Below are 18369 nucleotides of genomic sequence, written 5' to 3'. Positions count from 1 at the left end.
ATACAGCAACTGGTAAAACAGTTGTCTTAAAGGGATGTCAGAAACGACTAGGCAGAGAGGGTCAGTCTGCCTTAGGTCTTGATCTTTCTCACCTTTTATTGTATCAGATGAAGAAACATCTTTGAGTGGGGAGAGACAAAGTGCCTTTATCTAAAGGGAGAAACTAAGGTAGAATGAATGGTTTATACAGCTGGCATACCCCCTTGTTGCTTTATTCAGCCATTCCCATTCCAACAGGGGCTCAAAGACTTTTTTATTGCCTTTCTAAATTAACATAGATATACATTGAGAGATCTATCCTCCAGAAATTCCAGAGTAATATTTCTCTTTTTGTAAATAGTGAAGTGCAAGCCAGCAAGGGAATACCTTGCCTGGGGACTGAAGGAGTTGCATATTTGTCCTCTAGGAGGGCTGCTGTCTAGACAGCCGTCATGTGGGAGACATGGTTATCTTTGCCTGTTTAGAGGACTGTGGTGTGTTTCACTGTTGCTGTTATAGACATAGCAGTGAATGCAGACTTACAGAACACACTTTTCTCCTTCCCCATCACTCAGTGGATTTTTCTTTTGTTCATCCCCTTCCTTGTAGATGGGAGCTGGAGGGGCCATCACAGGAATGAAGTTTAACCCTTTTAACCCTAGTCAGCTGTACACTTCATCAGTTGCCGGCACTACCACCCTGCAGGATTTTAATGGCAATACTGTCCGGGTCTTCACCAGCACCGAGGACTGGGAGTAAGAACACAGTAATGCTTTGGGCCTCTGTGTCCTGCTGGCAGGAGCACTACAGGGAGAGAGAGAGAGAGAGAGCGAGAGAGAGAGAGCGAGAGAGAGATGTTTGTCTTGAATATGTGAGAGCTGGGCTTCCTCTTCCCCACATACATGTCTTCTATCCTCTGAATTCAGGGAGGCTCATTCTTTTTATTTTTCCCTGAAATGGGGTAGTGGGTAGGAGAGAGCTTTTCTTCACTGAAGGGGAGGGACTCTTTGATTCTGCTTACTTCCTGTTGTACATGAGAGAGTGAGGATGCCAGTGGATTTCCTCAGCTGTCTGTTCTTAAAACTTCCCAAAACTCAGTGCTCTACAGACCCTCTAACTTCTTCACCTGCTAGCAGTGCTGCTTGTTGTCAGATAGTTTTTACATGACAATTCATAGTTCTCTCTGTGCTTCTCCTCTAATGCCACTGACTTCAAGCAGTGCATGCCATAAGGATCACACCAATTCATTCCACCTAGCTTTTGGTGCTTACCCAAAATACCAAAATTAAGAGTCTGGGCTCCTTTAGTAATGAGTGAAAAGGGGAGATGAATTGCTAGAGGCAGCTCTAAGAATTACCTTCTCAGAATTGCTTTTTCTGTGGACTCATGAGGAAGCCTCAACTCTCCAATTAGTTACTTCCATTCAGTGCTTAAAGGTAAGTGAGAGAATTTGGATTAGCTTCTGCATTACTTTTCCCCACTTGATTCTTTCCGGGTGGCAGCTTTTATGGTTGTTTTCCAAATTGGCTGTTCACCTGCAACCTTGTAATAGTGCAGAAGGCGAACCCAGGTAGTGCTGGGATGACTGGCCAGGTGAGCAAGGAGAAATAAACTGGGTCCTGGGCACAAGAATCCCAGTGGGATGACTGTTGCAGCAATGATGCCTGGATTTGAAAGGGCATGCCATCCTCCTTCCACTGCTGTGAGGACAGGCAGGCTCTATGGGTGGGCCTTTTTTTAATCTTCATTGGCTTCTTGAAATCTAGTATTTACAGACCTTAAGTAGTTTTTCTTTGAGCAGCAGATGGAGTGCACTTGAGTATCAAAGAGTTTGGGGAATCCCAGGTACTGGTCTTCTTTTCTGTCATTGCGTAGGGTTTCCAAGTTTCCTCAGTAGACAGGCTGGGGGAAAACAACATAACAATATGACATAGCACAAGATTCCTGTGCCACGGGGTTAGCAGTAAGATTTCTCTATGCAACAGTTTCATCCTGCCTGTTGGTACCTTGAGAAAGACCAGATACAGCCTGTGGGTAACTAGTGATGAAGTCTCTCTAAGAAAAGCTTGGGGCTGCACTGTCATGAGATTTTTTGTGGTTTATGCATGGGATGGTGCTGTTTTTGCTTGTGATCTCCTAAGCCTGGTTTGAGCCAGGTGGTTCACTGCAGATTAGTCCTATCCCCATAACAGAAGCAGCTGCTAATGAGGTTTGCAGCGCAGTGTGGTGAGGGTGAACTTAAAAGGCTCAGAATATATGTAACCAGATTGGAAACAGGTTAGAAAAAAAGTTCTTATCGATCTTCTCTGCCTGAAAGCAGTGCTTATGCCTAGGGAAACTGGCAGTGTGTTCCAGGAGGTGACTGTTGCATTAAGATTTTGTCTTCCACTCTAACCGTGATGCCTCTTGGCTTTGTGTGTATTTCAGAAAGGGGCTGGAGATTCTCTTGGAGACATCAAGTTCAGTCCTTATGAGGCAGTGAAGCTTTATGTGGCATCAGGTGATGGCACCCTAAGTCTGCAGGACCTTGAGAGCAGAGCGGTGCAGGTGATCTCTCGTGCCCCGGACTGTGGCCATGAGCACCATAATGTTTGGTGAGAAGAGGGCACGGCAAGGTTGAATCTCTGTTCCTCGGGGTTAATGCTGCACTACTTCTTCAGATCTCTAACACCTTCATCTTTGCCAGTGTTAGGAGACTCTTGGTATGAATTAGTCCCAGGAGGGAGCTTGGAGACAGAGTCCTGATCCTGACCTAGCACTGCAGGGCAGGGCAGCACAGGGCACTTACACTTTTACAGTAGCTGAGCGTGCTGCCTGCATCTTCTGGTTTGCTTTCTGGTGATGCCATCTTGTATCTTGCAGATATTGATAGCTTTTCACTTTATAAAATGTGAAGTGAGAAGAGCAGGGTAACTTCCTCCTCTTCATTGTTGCCACTGGTCTGTTTTGTCCGTAGCAGCTCAGGTAGCATAGGAAAGCCACAAAACATTCCTGTGCCATCTTTCAGGTTGTTGAGTTTACCTTGTGGCTCTTCTGGAGACTTCAGGCTCACAATGTTCATTTCCATGGCCTTGAATTCTTAGAATAATTTATCTTGAAAGTAAAGTTTTCACAACAAGTTCCCAAAGGATCACAGCTTTATTCTCGCTGCCCTTCCCCTCCCAGCAGAGCTGGGGTTAAGACCTATGTCTTTATCAGATAAGTTTCTATTAAGTTTTGTTTCCTGGAGCATAAAGCTGAGATAGTTTGAGGTGCAACTTTTCAGTACAAAGCTTTTGTTTTTACTGCTGCTTCAGTGTTTTGTGGAAAATGTAATTTTAAAGCTGTTTCTGCACATTTGTTGTTGTCCCAGGGGTGTTCTGATCTTTCCCAAGGTATGTTCACGTGCAGGCACCAAGTGGCTCTTCAGCCTCTATTATGTTTCACTGTCCCAATATGTTACATTCCATCTAGTGAGAACTTCGAAAATGCCTAGGAAGTTATTTCATATTCAGTCACCAACAGAAAGCACTGCTGATAAGCCATCCTTCCTGATACTCAGGCCCACACCATCGGGCAGGAGATTGCAGTAACAATCTGTTGCAGTCTCCCTTGTCAGGGATGAGATGTGAACCAGAGCTCCACTACCTTCACTTTCCTGTGGGAGGAGCACTGATTTTGTGTCTTTCCCTCTAGTTGCTGGTACTGCAGTGTGGATGTTTCTGCAAGCTGCCGTGCGGTGGTGACAGGTGATAATGTGGGCAACGTGGTCCTGCTCAGCACTTCTGGTGAAGAGGTTCGTATGGCTCCATGCAGCATCATCTCTACGGGAATCTTCATGTGCTTTCCTACACTACAGGGACCCCAAAAAGAGGAGCAAGTGTCTTGCAGCTCAGGAGATGAGTCCACCCGTTGTCTGGGTAGTGCGAAGTCCTCCACTTCTGCCATCCATTAGACATTTTCACATTGTTGAGTGTGAGTCCCAAACAGGGACTGTGTCATGTGCTATCCCTTCCTAACCGTATTTGCTACTGGCCAGAGTAATTATAGGGTAATGTGAAAATGTGAGCATCCTCTGCCAACAACCTTCACACTTCCAGAAACTTAGTGCACTGATGGGAGTCATTTGAGAGATACTGCTTTGATGTACGTCCTTCCATGACCTAGGAGTAGGCACACAGCCATAATGCAGTGAACTTAGGGATGGAAATCGCATTCCTGCTGTTAGACACGAGAGGGCAGGCAGAGACAAGACTGAAGCAGTGCAGACACATAGGAGAGAATGTGGAGTGGACCCTGAAGAGCCTGCTGTACTGCCACACTGGCATTGCCATCTCTCCTGCCTGTAAGGGTAACATCTGTAAGAGTTTGCCACAAGGCAGTTATGTAAATTAGCAGGCAGAGTCAGGAGTGCTCCAAATTCTTTGTCGTTATTCAAGGTTAGTTGCTTGCTGTCCTTTTTTTTTTTTTTCTGAAAGAACATGACAATCTTTTTTGCACTTGGGAGATACCCATTATTTTAGGGATTAATTATTTTGATTAAAAATACTCTTCTGGCTTTGGATAGAAATTTATTCATGGCCAGTTTATATTTATTTGTTGTTTTTAATTGAAATATTTGACCTACACTCATGTTTCTTTGCTGATATGTTTCTAGAAGCCAATTATATCTCCTCTCACCATTTTTACTAAGATAAACAAAGGAAGGTTCTTTGGTCTTCCACACAAAGCAGGTGCTTCCTCTTGTTATCTTGGCAGCACATTTTTTGTACCTGTTCCATTTTGTTTTAATCCTTCTGCCTAAAGTCTTCTAGATGTGATCTTGTTTTGTACAGTGGCACTAATACTTCCTTCCATGAACCAGGGATTGCATCCTCCTTTTTCACATCTGTAATAAATTGGTGGATCACAGTTCTCCTAGAATTAAACAGTTATTTCCCAAGGTCATTGTTTTCCTTTTTTGTTTCCAGTGAACAAACTCTTGGTGTATTTTAAAAGTTTAGTTACTCTGTAAATGTGAGACCTCTTTACCCTGTAGTAGTAGATTATTCCATTTCTTTACTCCAGACCTTGGTCATTTTTTTTATGATTTTCTGTTTGCTGCAGATTTGGAAGCTGAAATTGCACAGGAAGAAAGTGACTCATGTAGAGTTTAACTCCCGATGCGAGTGGCTGTTGGCCACAGCGTCTGTGGATCAGACAGTCAAAATCTGGGACCTCAGAAACATCAAAAACAAAATGAGCTTTCTTCATGTGCTTCCTCATGAGAAACCTGTCAATGCAGGTAAGTTGAGATAAGGATTTAATTGCATGGATATCTGCAGAGAGTCCGCTCAGCTCAGGTTTTATTGTTGTGGCAGTGTGAGGTTTTACTCAGATTCCATTGGGAGGAGGGCATTGGGAATGTGTGGCCAGAGGCAGGGAGGTGGATAGGGCAGCTGCAGCACATTCTTAAGACTAGACATACAAACTCTGGCGCTGTACCTTGAGAAGTGAGTTTGGAAGCATCAGCAGTGGCTGAGATTAGAAAACTGAATTTACTGGAGCAGTCCTTTGACAAAAGCAGAGCATAAGACTCTGTTTCTTGGGTGCAACTTTACCAGTTCATGGAAGTCCAAACTGCAGATGACTGTCTCATTATTCCACTGCCTTTTCATTTGGACGAGCATGTTCCTTTCTTCACAATGTCTCCTTCTGTGATTCTGAAATGAGACTAATGATTCTTCCTAGGTAACTCTACACTGTAGGTTTCAGCTTACTGTATGTAAGAGCCTTGATTTTGTTTGAGACAGGTAAAGCCTTGTTTGTTGAGACACAGCCATATTCAAATCCCTATTAAAGAAATAGCAATGGCTTTTCAATCAGAGAAATGTGACTTTTCTGTTTCGTATCAGTCACAGCATTGTGATCTTTAATTTGCCTTGCTGTCCCCCTCTTCTAGCTTACTTCAGCCCAACAGATGGTGCAAAGCTTCTGAGCACAGACCAGCGCAATGAAATCAGGGTTTACTCATCTTCAGACTGGACCAAGCCACAGCATCTGATTCCACATCCACATAGGCATTTTCAGCACCTCACACCTATTAAGGTGAGTTAAGTCTCAGAGGAGCATCACGCTTGGTACTAGCAGCCAGCTGTAAATTAGAAATGGCCCGATGGCTGGTCAAGATACTACATTTGTGGGTGGATATTTACACTGCTGCACCTTCCAGTGGAGCACTGTTCCTCAAACTGTGGGTGGGATGTATACAGTGTTGCTCAGTGTCAGTTGTCTGGTGTCAGTACTGAGCTCTATCCCTTTCTCTAAACTCTACATTGCTCTGCTCTATGACTAGGCAACATGGCATCCTCGCTATGACCTCATTGTCGTAGGTCGCTACCCAGACCCCAAGTTCCCAGAGTACACAATGGATGAGCTACGAACTGTTGATGTATTTGATGGAAACACCGGAGAGATGGTTTGTCAACTCCACGATCCAAATGCTTGTGGTATCATCTCGGTGAGTTGAGCACTGCAGCTAAAAGGGTGACTGTGTACTGAACACTGCTGTATCTCTCTGCGAAGGAGGTATGGGTTAGTGACTAGAATAATATCCTCTTTACTTGTGATAGACTCATGCTGTCATGGGATATGGCTGCCAGCTAAAGCTGCTGATTCAAGCAGGGCTAGTCCATGATCATCTATGGGGGTTTTGTGATGCTCCTAGGAAACACTGGGTTTTCCAGATGGTTTGTTGATGTTATATAAGCTGTGGTGCTCTTATGACTGTTATATAAGCAGTGATGCTCTTACAGACTGTGATTGTGTTTTCATTTTCAGCTCAATAAATTTAACCCTATGGGAGACACACTGGCTTCTGGCACGGGTAAGTAAAGAGAACTCAGGGTACTAAGCATGGGTGGATTCCAGAAAAGGGCTGCCTTGTTACTCTGTACTAAAGCAAGTTGTAAGAGGGGGTTTCCCAAATCCCACTTGCCAGTAGTCCTCTATAAATTCCTACATCTGTAAAATAGATTAAGACTTTTTTTTCAGTCTTACACCTTTGCACTTGGAAAACAGGTCATCTCCTGTGAAACATTCATGAGAATATCAAGTCCAGAGGAGCAGGAAGCCTCCTGGCAGCAGGGAGCCGCTGCCACCTGCCGGCCATGAAACAGTAGAAGAAAACAATGGAGGGGGGAAAGCCTTTTTCTGCTAGGATGTACCCTTTCCCTTCATTTATCTCATTTCCTAGGCTGCAGAGCCAAGATTACTGTTTTTCGCAGGCTGTATGGGATTAAGGTAGCTGGTTATAGATTGAGATCTTAGACTTGTGACAGATGAGATTAGAAATTACTTCTGTTTCTTAGTTAGATGGCATTTCCATGGCTATGTGAAAATAGTATCTGTAATAACTATTTTTGCATTCTCTATATCTTGGAAATACCTTAGAACAGACAAAACCCTTTGAATTTCTGACTTTTAAGTGACATAGCCTAAGGTATTGCGTTTGATGTAGAATTTCTGATGTACAGTGTTTAATTTTTCTTCTCAGGCTTTAATATTCTGATTTGGAGCCGGGAGGAGATGGTGGCCAAGAAGCAAGAACATCTTTTGAAAGCCATGACAGAACAGGGGATTGGAAGCTGGAATTCATCCAGACGTGGAGGGCAGAGGCAGGCAAACCCTGGCACAAGCAAACTCAAAGCTAAGTTATTGTCTTGGGAGCTGGACGAGATGAGAACTAAAAACAATGATTCTAAATCCAAGGGAAGAAAGCGAAAAGGGAAGGATCTAGAGAAGTGATTTAGTATTTTGATCCTTTCTGAATCCCAGGGTACAAACTCAGTTGTTGCCAATGGGCAGTATAAGCTGTACAGGGCATTAGATTTTGTCCCTCCTCCCTGGATCTGATCTTGGTTCCCTCATCCTCTTGGCTTCCCCTTCTAGAAAGTTGTGTCAGTACTTGGTTCCTCCTGCAAATGGAGTTAGCACTTATTTTCTGAGGCACTAGGAAAACTTCAAAGATGTTCTCAAATCCTGCTGAAGTTACTGCTTCCAATCTGCCATATCTGCTTGTCATCACTTGTCAGAGGTTACCATTTCCTGTAGTCTGCTTTAGAGAAGCTCATGGTAGGGTCCCTAGCCTGTTCTAGTCCAAATGAGTTGAGAAACCATTTGCTAACAGGATTTAACATCCTGAAAAGGTAGAATGTTTACAAGGCTGAGGTGACGGATAGCTCAGGTAGCCTAGGAAACACCGAGCTCTTCCATATGCAAGCTTCTTGGAAAATGTTTGTCAAGACCTCAGGCTTAGCCTGTTCTGTTGTTGCAGCTATTTAACTGGACCACAAAGAACATGATGATGCCAGAGGTGTCTACCTGCCTCATGGGATGCAAGGGCAGTATGGAGCTGGGCCTACTGATTCTGTAGTTTCTATTGTCAGAGTTCTAGGCTCTTTCTTGCCACTGATTAGGCAATTTTTTTCACCCAGGTGCTTCAGAATGTTGGATAAAAGTGTTATAAAGCAGAAATGAGGAATTTCTTCCAAACACCCCTGCTTAGAGCCAAATCTCAAGACTGTTGTTAAAGTCTAAAGTTTTGCTTTTTCTGATTTGTTTACAAGGCTGCCCAGGGCCTTGCTGCTGTCCCAGAGGTTGATGGATGGGATGGGCTCCAGGCCTGCGCAGATTCTCCATGTTCACTTTTATAGTTTTGCAGTATTAATAAAGTTTTGTATTAAACTAAAATTCTTTGATACAGAGTGGCTGCCTTGAGTATTCTGCTGAACTGCATTTGTAGGGGAGAAGTTTGAGACCTTTCTGCAAGAGGGCTGCGAGACCTAGAACAGTGGTGGAAGTAGCAGTCATAGTACTGGTTCTGCTATGGACCCCTTCAAGTAGGGCAGGATGCATTATCAGCTCTATCTTTGCATAGCTGCTGCAGTCAAAAATAGCTTATCTCGATTCTCCCTGTGCTATATGTGGGACTGTGAAACAGGGAATTCCTTTGGGAGAGGATATGCTGCAGTAAGTTCTGCCTGTTTTCCAACACTGAGCACACTGGTGCTAGCCCCATGAACTGTAAGAGAAGATGACGAGTAGAGTTCAGCACGGATTTGATTTTAATAATGAAATGTATCGGAGCAATTACAAGAAGTCATTCACAGTCAAAATGTCTAAATCATCATAGAAACGTTTCCTTTGTGTGTGCAAAATTTGGTGCCTTTAAAAATAACAGGTCTGGTCCTCTGCAATGCACTTTCTATTACCCCCTTCTTGTGCCTGTTCTCACAGGCAGGAGCTTTTTTTTTTAATGACTGTCTTGCTGTGCAGGAGACCTAGTTTATATCTTCAGCGGACAAAAAGGTGAGGAAGATGCTGAGAACAGCAAGCTACTTCTGCTGATTTACAGTTCCCATGGTGGCAGATGCTGATTACGGTGTGGGGAAAAGTTCCCATGGTACTCCTTAGGGCAAGAAAAGGAAATGTCTGTAGGCTAAGAACTGGCTTCTGCTGCCAAGAGGGAAAGGGAACTGCACCAGAAAGGGAAGTAAAAGTGGGAAGTGAATGTGCAGCATCACCATGTGAAGAGCCTGTGCTTCTGGTGCCCGCTGCAGTCTCATTTTTTGCCAAAAGCTACAAGGCAGGTAGTGAACACTTGGCGTGAAAGTCCCTGCAGCAGCTGCAGTCACTGAAAGGCCAGCCAGGAGAGAAAGAATCACACTTTGGACAAAATGCTGAAGTGTGGCAATTAAAGGAATACAGTCACCTGCCAACTCTGATCCTTAATGGTGGTTTTTTTGATTGATTGTTGTCCATCCAGTAGGGAAGACAGGAAGAAAAACTACAGAACTTGGCATTTAATCTAGTCTTAGGTAAACAGCTCTGCTACATCTGCAGCATAAAAACATTCTGCTAATGAAGCATATTCCTTGGGCTGAAATCTGGACTGCCTGCAGTACTGGATACTCACTTGAGTTGGACTTACTCAAGCCTGAACTTACTTGAAGTTCAGAGGTGGGAAGTAAAATTCAAACTTTGGATCTCTAGAGAGAACCTAGCTTTCCTATCTACGGGGACTTTCCTTTCTAGAGCCAACACTGCTCAAGAAATGGAGCGTGGGTTTGCTATGGTTGCAGGCATTACTCTCACTCATGAAGCTCTTAAGAGCTTTGGGTTCTATGGTTCTACTCTGAGCTGAATCCTAGGAACTACTGCCAGGTTTTCAATCTTGCCCTGATTTCAGGCCAGTCCTCTCTTGAGCCACAGGGTGAGAAGGGAAAAAAAGACCAGCTGCCAACAGCAACTACTTGGCAGCAGCCACTTGGCAGCAACCTCAAGAAACACTTCCACTGTCTCCCATCATCTGCAGCAGTTCCCTCTGCAGGGACAGGAGATGAATCTTGGTGCATTGCTGGTGAGCTGTGCCCTCAGCTCCAAGCCCAGCCTTCCCACCATCAGCAGCCTTGTGGTGTGAGGGAAAAGCACTCAAAACAAGTTGACTCTGAAGAGAAATGCAACTGGATGTGGCAGCTGCTGGAGGCCCAAGCTTCTTCGCCAGTCATGATGAGTGGTAACATTTACAGTCAGTTGAAAGGAGGAAAACTTGAACTGGCCATGTTGTTACCCAGACTAGGTAAGCTGTATGAGGACCAGGGGCACCACACAGTATACTGGCTTCAAAATTAAGGTGTTACTTCTACTAGAGTAGCTTAGACCTTTTTCTCTGGGATGTCACCTTTAGAAAGCATCCAAAAATCAAGTCCAGCTTTGTTCTGGGAAGCAAAGGCCAAAATAGAAAGTGGCTCAGTAAGTGAAGGTGCCCAATCATTCTTAAGGGCAACACAGCTCCCTGCTACTGCCTGGGAAGGAGCTGAAGCAACTGTCAGGCCTGCTCTTCTCCCTCATTGGAAACATGCCGGTAGCCAGGGGGCTGAGACTGTATGCGAAAGAGTACAGTCAAGAGGAGGATTATAAGGAGGAGGAGAATGGATCCACACACAGCCAAACCCACAAACAGTTCTGCAAGGGAGAAAACAAGTGGTCAGCGTGGTATTGTCCAAGCTTTCCCCTTCTGCCACACTCTGGTCCAGCTTGGGCTCACCTGTGTCATGGATGCTGCTGGCTACCTTGCATTCTTGCTCCCAGTCCTGGGGAACAACAGGATCTGTGAGTTGCAAGAATCTTTGCAGTGGGCATTTATGCTCACAGCCAGGGATTGTCAGAGGGAAAGGTTCCTTCCCACTCTCATTCCGGTAAAACATCTCCACGGAGAAGTTACTGAAAACAGAACACAAGAAGATGTGTTTTCATCTTTTTTTTTCTCTAGCTTAAGTCATCCCTTCCCAAAAACTCAGTGTGCACACCCTTTCCTTTACTCTCATAAATTTTCCTCGTGAGAGTCTGCCACTAGGAGCAAGACTGCATGCCCCTAGGGTGGAGCCTGGCCTAGGTATCTAACCCTTGAGGTGAAATCAGAGCAGACGTCTTTACTGCAGCCCTCACCCATCATCCTCTTGGTACAGTTCAAATAAATGACATGAGGCGTATGGTGCTTGGATCTTGTTGTAGACATCTAGAGCCATCTGCAGTGCCACAAGTGTGCTGTCATGCTGAGAAAGAGGGAAAAAAACCAAATCAGTCATCCTTATGGATGTGGCAGGGCAGCTCAGACCGTACCAGCGCTGAGGGGACGTCACCTTTGTAACTTCCATCTGGAGAAAGGGAGAGGAACTGTACTGCTAGAACAATGATCTGTGATGGAGGGGGAAGGGGAGGAAGTGAAACACAGCCATATATATCCTGCATTGGTTTTTAAGAATTAATCTCTAGAGAGCAGTTTGGGAGAGATGTTTGACTTTCCAGTAGGCTGCTGGAAAGGGGAGATGACTGTATCTATGTTTCTGAAACATCACTCTAGAATCTACCCATCTACTAAGTAAATACAGCAGTGGTTCCCCAAAGTCTGCCAGTCTCATCCGTGAGCCTGAGCTAAAAGGAATAAAGCACACGTAGGAGTTTTCATCAGGGGCCCCAGAAGAATGATCCCACCCAGCCAGAGGCAAAGATGCATGTCCTGATCACTGCATAGGCTGTAGAGAAGCTAGAAAGGGTTAAAACTATCACCAAGCCCCAATCCCCTGTGGAGCAGGAGGAGATGGCTATAAACTAGCACCCTAGCTCTGACTTACTGCTGAATAGGCAAGTAGTTTCAGGTTCTGATGGGCAGAAACATTTGCTGCTTTGGTTAAGTTTCTCCTTATGTGATCCAGCAGGACCCCTGAGGAAAGAGAACAGCTGGTAAGAGGCAAAACCCAGACAGAGCAGCACGAGGCTCCCTCCCTGGTGCACTCACCGCCTTGCAGACGAGCTTTTTCTTCCCGATTGTGGATCCCAAACAGAAATTCAAAACCAAAGTCTTTTAGTTGCTTCAGCTGCATCATGACATCTGGTGTCACCCATACAGGCAAATCCATTTTGTGGGCTTGCTAGAAAGAGAAACAGAATACTCATCTGCAGGTAGCACAGATTACTCAGAGAGTGGGAGGGTATCTGGAGCCCTGCCCATACAGCTACTGATTTCCTATACTCTTAAATATGCAATATGCCACTTTCCCATTTATGCTTCTGACCTCACACTGCTGTGCTGCATACAAAGGATATATGTGGGGTTTAATGTTGTTTTAGAAACTAATAATGAGAAGCATAAAGTTTACAATCTAGGAGCTGTATTTCTGTGAAAGCACAACTGGAGTGCAGGGTTATGTTGTAACACTGAAACCATAATCTTAGGGCATTAACTTTACATGTGGCTGATTCTGCCCTGCAGATGGCATGCGGTCAAAGAGAAAAAAAAAAAAGTGAGTGAACACAAACTTGGAGTTTCTGGTGTACCTGCAGTACAGTTTCCTTGAAGGTTCTGTGGGCCACTGAAGGGCACTGGAGAAAGTTAGGAAGTGCTCTGTGGCCGTAACAATGGGATGCGCCACCGACAAAGCCCTGTACTCAAACTCCAGAAGCCAGAAAACTGGGAAGCAAGAGAAGAACTTGCTTTGCAGCCAATCCATTACAAGAAAGGATTAGTTATAATGGCAGACAAACAGCAGTTGTGGTTTCCCAACACTACTTGGAACAATTTTCTGTTACATATCCCATTAGACTACCACAAGGTGAGGCTGAATATCCTTAAGGGCCCATTCTGTCTGAGCGGTTCAGAGAAATTCCCATTAGCAACTCAGATATTTAGTTAGTTCTTCATTAATTTACAAAGAGAATAAATAGCTGGTAAGTTCAGCAATTTCTCGGACTTTTTTATTGTCTCCTGCCAGAATGAATCTACTGGCTCAGGTGAGAAAAACAATCCTTCCCTTCAGGGCACTGTTTGCATGACTTAGAAAAAAGGATGAAAACCAAAGCAGCTGAAGAGACCGATCAGCCTGAGAGTGTAGTTCTGAGAGTGAAATTCCCCTTCCTTAAAAACATTCTGGTTTTGTTTTGGGACAGTGAGCTATTCTCCAAGTTCTTGGGGATGATAGTGGTTTTCAGCTGGCCTTTCAGGCCATTTGCAAGCTCACTAAGTGACTCTTGAAGATTTAAATTCTTGATCTCTCTGACCAAAGGATTTTTTTGTTACCAACAAAAGTTGATTCACTGTGATTGTTACAAGACAGGAGACTGGGTTTGTGACACAAAGGGCAAATTCACATAGTGCAGTGCAGCTCTGGACTGAAATATTCTTTGCTTGCAGCAACCCAAGCTGCTACTTTATACAGCAAAGTGCAATTCCATGCTGATTTATCTTTTACATCCCCAAAATAGTACATACCACTGCATAACACTGCCAGCAAGAGAAGTAGTTGCACCTCCATAGAATTATTGTGACACAGTGTCAAAATGCTTGGGTTTACTGCTTCTTCTTTAATTTGCTAATTTGACATGAAAGATGTCTGTAATTTACTTCATCGTGCTGTACAATTATACACAAAGAAAGTTGTATGTAACAACTGTAAGTCTCCTGGATACAGGACCTTTACCTTTGCATTATCACAGAACAGCTAACCCAAGTTTTGATTTTGTTTAAGCCTTCATGAGATGTACTTTCAACAAAAATACATGCGAATATAGAGTTTAGTGCACCACCCCAGATAGTAAAAGAGTAACATTTGTCTCTACGGTCTTTCTCTGACAAGGGACCTTATAATAAAGGTCAAAAACCAGATGTGGGTGAATCTCACTTAACCTAGAAGAGCATTATTTACTTTTAGAGATGGCATTAACAGAAGCACAGAAAGAAAACTGATTGATTTAAAGTGACAGAGAGATAGAGGTAGCACCAGGAATAGTCCTAATTTAAGCTCCCAACTTAAATCATAAAGTTAACACTTCTTTGGTTTGCAGAGATCTCATTTCTACCTTACTTGACTCAGATTTGTCCAGAGAGATTTAAAGACTTCAGATTGCAGTCATTTTCTAATGACTTTCAAGAGCAGGTGGGACTTTTTCTGATTCCTGACATGATATAAGCTACAGACTGGCAGGTTATAAGGTGCAAAAATAGGTAATTCTTGACACATGCCTCTAGTGAGTGGGAACTGTTATTACTCTGAAATTAGAAGATTACTTCTAACTGTAGAGTTAAAAGTTGTTTCATGGGATTTTGCAAAATACCGTCTACCAAATCCAGTGAATTCTAAAGACCAAATTCCAGTGGCTGTAAGGTGATGGCCAAACTTACTTCACAGAACAGTGTGTCATACACACTCCATACACTCTCGAGCGAGATATCCCGGATCCCAGTCTCATTTGCCACCATCTTCAGGAATTGCTGTAGGTTTGAGAAGAGAGAAAGATCTTCAATTTTCTAATCTCATACTGTATTACATGCACTGGTATCTCTACCCTTTTCTCAGAGCTCTGATTATATAGACGTGATAATACTTTAACTACAAGCCTAAGACCACCTTATCTCATGCAAACAATCACTTACCCAATTCTCTTTGGTCTTATTTATGTATTCTGCTGAATGCCGTGTTTCAGTCTGTAGCTGTTCATACCGTGGACAGGAGGTCAAAGGGAACTTCAGCAGCTGGGCAGAGACAACAAGAGCAGCCAGGTCACTGAGAACACCGAAGTACAGAATTTGCAGTCCACATGTGCAATGTAACAAAACCTTGACTAGCAGGTGCATCTATAAACAGCCTCAGTACTTCCTGCTGGCATACTCCAGTCTGTGGTCTGCTGGAGTGTTGCACCTGACATGTTAAGTGAACACAGCCCCTGAATTCTCATCTTGTTCTGAGAACAGAAAAACCTCTGCAAGGTAGGTCCCAGGAGAAATTCAAGACAATCTGAATCAAGACTGTAGCAAATATTTTTGGAGACTACACTACTTCAGTACTCAATACATGTCTTTGAGATGAACTTACCCTTTCCTCAGACTCGGGCACTGTGTGCACAGGGATAGGCTGCCAGGAGATGTTAGGGTTGAACATCTGTTGTCCCTCTGGGGGATAGAGGCCTGCCAGATTGGCCTCTGCACTCATCAGCGTCCGATCACAGTCTGTGCTGCGGATGAAGATCTGCAAGGACAGGGACAAGCACCATTGGTAATGCTACTGCAGGTGGCAATGCTCGGGCACAGGACCATACACTCGCCGAGGAACATTGCCAAGTGCCCTGCAGCTGCTCAAGGACAACAGGATAAAAGGAGTTGAAGTGACCAAGTCTGCTGATGTCAGCCTGTATGAAACTGTAAGGGACAGACACAAAGACACTTTGGTGTGTAATACTGGAGCGGTCTGGTCTGGATTAGTGGGATAGCCAGGTGCACTGTGCAGAGGTTACAGATAGAAAGGAGTGTGAATATGAGGAAGAGTCAGAGAAGAGCAAGACAGAGATGCATATAACAGTGGCACAGAATAGGAAACGCACTATATTTACAGAGCAGGGCTGGGGCAAGCTCCTGCATTCAGTTCTTGGTTCTAGGAATGACCAGCTGTGCCCATGAAAAAAACCAGCTTCTCCAACCTCAGTTTTTCTGTCTCAGAAACAAAGACGAGTGATCTGACTAGGAAAGGAAGAAAGAAAAGGGAGAGCTGGGATTTTATCTGATCATTGTAGGCTCTTGGGATTAATGGGCCAAGACCTATCATTCCAGAGCTCAGAAGAGAGATCTGAGCCAGAAAAAAAGAGAAATGAGAAAAATAAAGCAATGTTCAGAAGGTCAAAATGGCAAAACTTTAGCATTCTGGTATCTGTGTACTGAAAACAGTTAAGGGGAGACTGGAGAGAAACCAGTGATAAAACAAGAGGAACAACAGGAAATCATAAAAGAATGTCCTAGAAAATAGCATGCTGAATCTGAAACAAGAATAGAAAGCCCAAAGAATGAAATACAATGTAAAGATAAGGATTCTTTTTAAATGTTAGGAGAAACATAAGAAAAAAATATATACACTCACAAGAAAAAATATGTGTAATATCTCTCATGTGAAACGTATCTCAGAACTTAACAGTCACAAGAAAAAAAAAACAAACTCGTCTTTTCTCCAACATCAATTTCTACCCACTTTTACCTCTTAACTGTGGCTTGAAAAAAAATAATGTAGTCATTAGACAGGTTTGCTTTCATCCTTGGTAAATTCTGAAGAAATAAAACGGTAATATTTTAAAAGATAAGGATCTAATTCTTGAAGTGTCATAAAAGAAACAATTAAGCCCTGGGTGTACATGCTTTCTTCAGCACCTTCTGCCAGGGCTCCAGCTTGTCGCTGAGTCAGGTGACAAATGGTCATATGGTGTCACCCAGAGGCAACACTTCTTACATGGGAGGTTGCTCAACTCAAGCAGGAGTTCAGGCTTGGTTAGCAGAACAGCTTTTGTTTGCACACGCCTTGGTTTGTTTTTCCTTCTCAAGCAAGAGAACGAAAACAGCTTCAACTCGCAAAAGCTGTGTAAGAGTGAAGTATGTTTGGAAAGGAACTATTGAGGAAGGTTAAAGGATCTGTGTTTCAGCCAATGCTGGAAGTTTTGTGGATGAAGCAAATGTCAAAGAAGGGATGTAATCTGAACTATGTCAAGCTGGGTTCTTACTGGGGAGGCCTATAAGGGGAGAAACAAAGACAGAAAATTGTATGGGGATTCTTAGAACCAGCAGGGGTACTTGGGGGTTGTTGGTTCTATTTCCTTGCTTTTTTTGATATTTCACATTTTCCTCTGTGCTCAGCACACAGTTCCACAAGGGCTCTGTAACTTTTTTCAAAAGAAACCTAGCAGTTTCTCAACTATTATAAAGTGTGGCGACATTTGGTGACAGAGAGAGAAATTAATGGCTTTGGGGGACTGAAACTGTCAATACCTTACAGGTGGAAGCAAATGACAGGGTCATTTCTGGTCAGTAACTACTGCTTATATGTACAGACTGGTGAAGTTGTACCTGAAGTGCACTGGGGAGGGCAGGACCAACACGGGCTGCATTTCTTGTCAGCTACTGTGACAAAAAAAGTCTCAACATCTCGACTGAGAAACAAGTACCAGCTACAACACAGCACTGCTGTTTTGTTTCCTGGACTTTAGAGAAGGTGGTTCTATCAGTCTCCCAGCGGTGCTGCAGCTCCTGGATTTGCTCCGGCCGGATTTGCCTTCGCTCCCGCAGCGAGGGCAGCGCTGAGACACGGCCGACCCGGCCCCGCGGCCAGGCTCAGCACAGAGCCTGCGCTCGGGCCCCTCTTTTTCTTCCTCCTGCGGTGGGAACGGGCTAAAGAACGAAAATACTTGGCCCAGCGCTGGCGTTTCCTTTCCCAAAGAAGCCACCCGCACCTTGGGGCGGCCGAGAGCGCCGCTGCCCCCGAGCCCCGGGCCGACACTGACCTCCTGCCGCCGGTACGTGTCGCTGAGGAAGCCGCGGTAGCGCCGCCGCAGGGCCTGGCCCAACTCCCACTGCTGCCGCATCCCCACCTGCAACGGCACCGGGCGTTACCGGCGGGCCCGGCCCCCGGCCCGACTCCGGCCGCCCCGACCCGTTCGCACCTGCGTGAGCTGCCCGAATCCCTGGGGCCAGGCGCTCTCCTGGAACGGGTCCCGCGGGAAGGCCTTGATGGGCGAGCGGTCTCCGTGCCGGTACACCTGCGGGCGGCACCGCGTCACCGCGGCCCGGCCCGATCACCCCGGCCAGGCCCGGCCGCCCCCCCGCCGCCCCCCGTCCCCCTCACCAGCGTCACGAAGCGGAGGCTGCGGGCGCGGGCGGGCGGCGGCCGCAGGCACAGCGCCAGGAGCAGCAGGACAGCGCCGCCCCGCGCGGCCGCCATGGCGCTCGCACACCGCCCGGAACCCAGCACCGCGGACCGCGGGCCCGCGCGGACGCGATTTTCCAGTGCACAGCCCCGGCGGGCTCCCGCGCCGGTCCCGCCCCCAGGAGGAGGATCCCGGGAC

At 45.2% G+C, this 18369-nt stretch overlaps 3 protein-coding genes across 11 annotated transcripts in view; 2 read left to right on the top strand and 1 right to left on the bottom strand.

Annotated features, from left to right (window-relative positions):
• DDB2 (damage specific DNA binding protein 2) overlaps positions 1 to 8702 on the top strand; it is a 51227-nt gene extending 42525 nt beyond the window's left edge. For 7 of the 8 annotated variants that reach the window (XM_039378286.1, XM_027719494.2, XM_027719499.2 and 4 more), the window contains 7 exons: positions 2407 to 2573; positions 3655 to 3754; positions 5065 to 5242; positions 5900 to 6045; positions 6293 to 6457; positions 6778 to 6823; positions 7493 to 8702. In XM_039378286.1, coding sequence (XP_039234220.1) covers positions 2407 to 2573; positions 3655 to 3754; positions 5065 to 5242; positions 5900 to 6045; positions 6293 to 6457; positions 6778 to 6823; positions 7493 to 7743 — 1053 coding nt within the window. In that variant the 3' untranslated portion in view covers positions 7744 to 8702. Of the gene's footprint in view, positions 1 to 588; positions 735 to 2406; positions 2574 to 3654; positions 3755 to 5064; positions 5243 to 5899; positions 6046 to 6292; positions 6458 to 6777; positions 6824 to 7492 lie in introns of all 8 variants that reach the window. The other variant, XM_039378285.1, reaches the window with a different exon arrangement.
• On the bottom strand, positions 233 to 18363 carry ACP2 (acid phosphatase 2, lysosomal). Of its 2 annotated transcripts, none has more exons than XM_027719511.2 (11): positions 18150 to 18363; positions 17968 to 18063; positions 17809 to 17895; positions 15366 to 15518; positions 14927 to 15025; positions 14675 to 14764; positions 12296 to 12428; positions 12132 to 12220; positions 11446 to 11552; positions 11045 to 11220; positions 233 to 1881 (listed from the first exon to the last, which is right to left on the bottom strand). In XM_027719511.2, exons 1-11 carry the CDS (start codon positions 18243 to 18245, stop codon positions 1844 to 1846), a joined length of 1164 nt encoding a protein of 387 aa, XP_027575312.1. In that variant the 5' UTR covers positions 18246 to 18363; the 3' UTR covers positions 233 to 1843. The 2 variants fall into 2 exon arrangements, with proteins under 2 accessions (XP_027575312.1, XP_027575311.1); XM_027719510.2 differs by lacking the exon at positions 233 to 1881 and adding an exon at positions 9040 to 10962 and having other exon boundaries at positions 18150 to 18356.
• Positions 17796 to 18369, top strand: part of NR1H3 (nuclear receptor subfamily 1 group H member 3) — a 31781-nt gene continuing 31207 nt past the window's right edge. Inside the window, exon 1 of the mRNA XM_039378290.1 lies at positions 17796 to 17820. The gene's annotated coding sequence lies outside the window, so the exon portion shown is untranslated. The remainder of the gene's footprint in view (positions 17821 to 18369) is intronic.

Source organism: Pipra filicauda, unplaced genomic scaffold (assembly GCF_003945595.2).
Source record: "Pipra filicauda isolate LSUMZ 115617 unplaced genomic scaffold, ASM394559v2 scaffold133_size2016399_pilon, whole genome shotgun sequence".
Classification (NCBI taxonomy): Eukaryota; Metazoa; Chordata; class Aves; order Passeriformes; family Pipridae; genus Pipra; species Pipra filicauda.
Note: the sequence above shows the minus strand (reverse complement) of the source record. Positions and strands in the feature narration are given on the sequence as shown.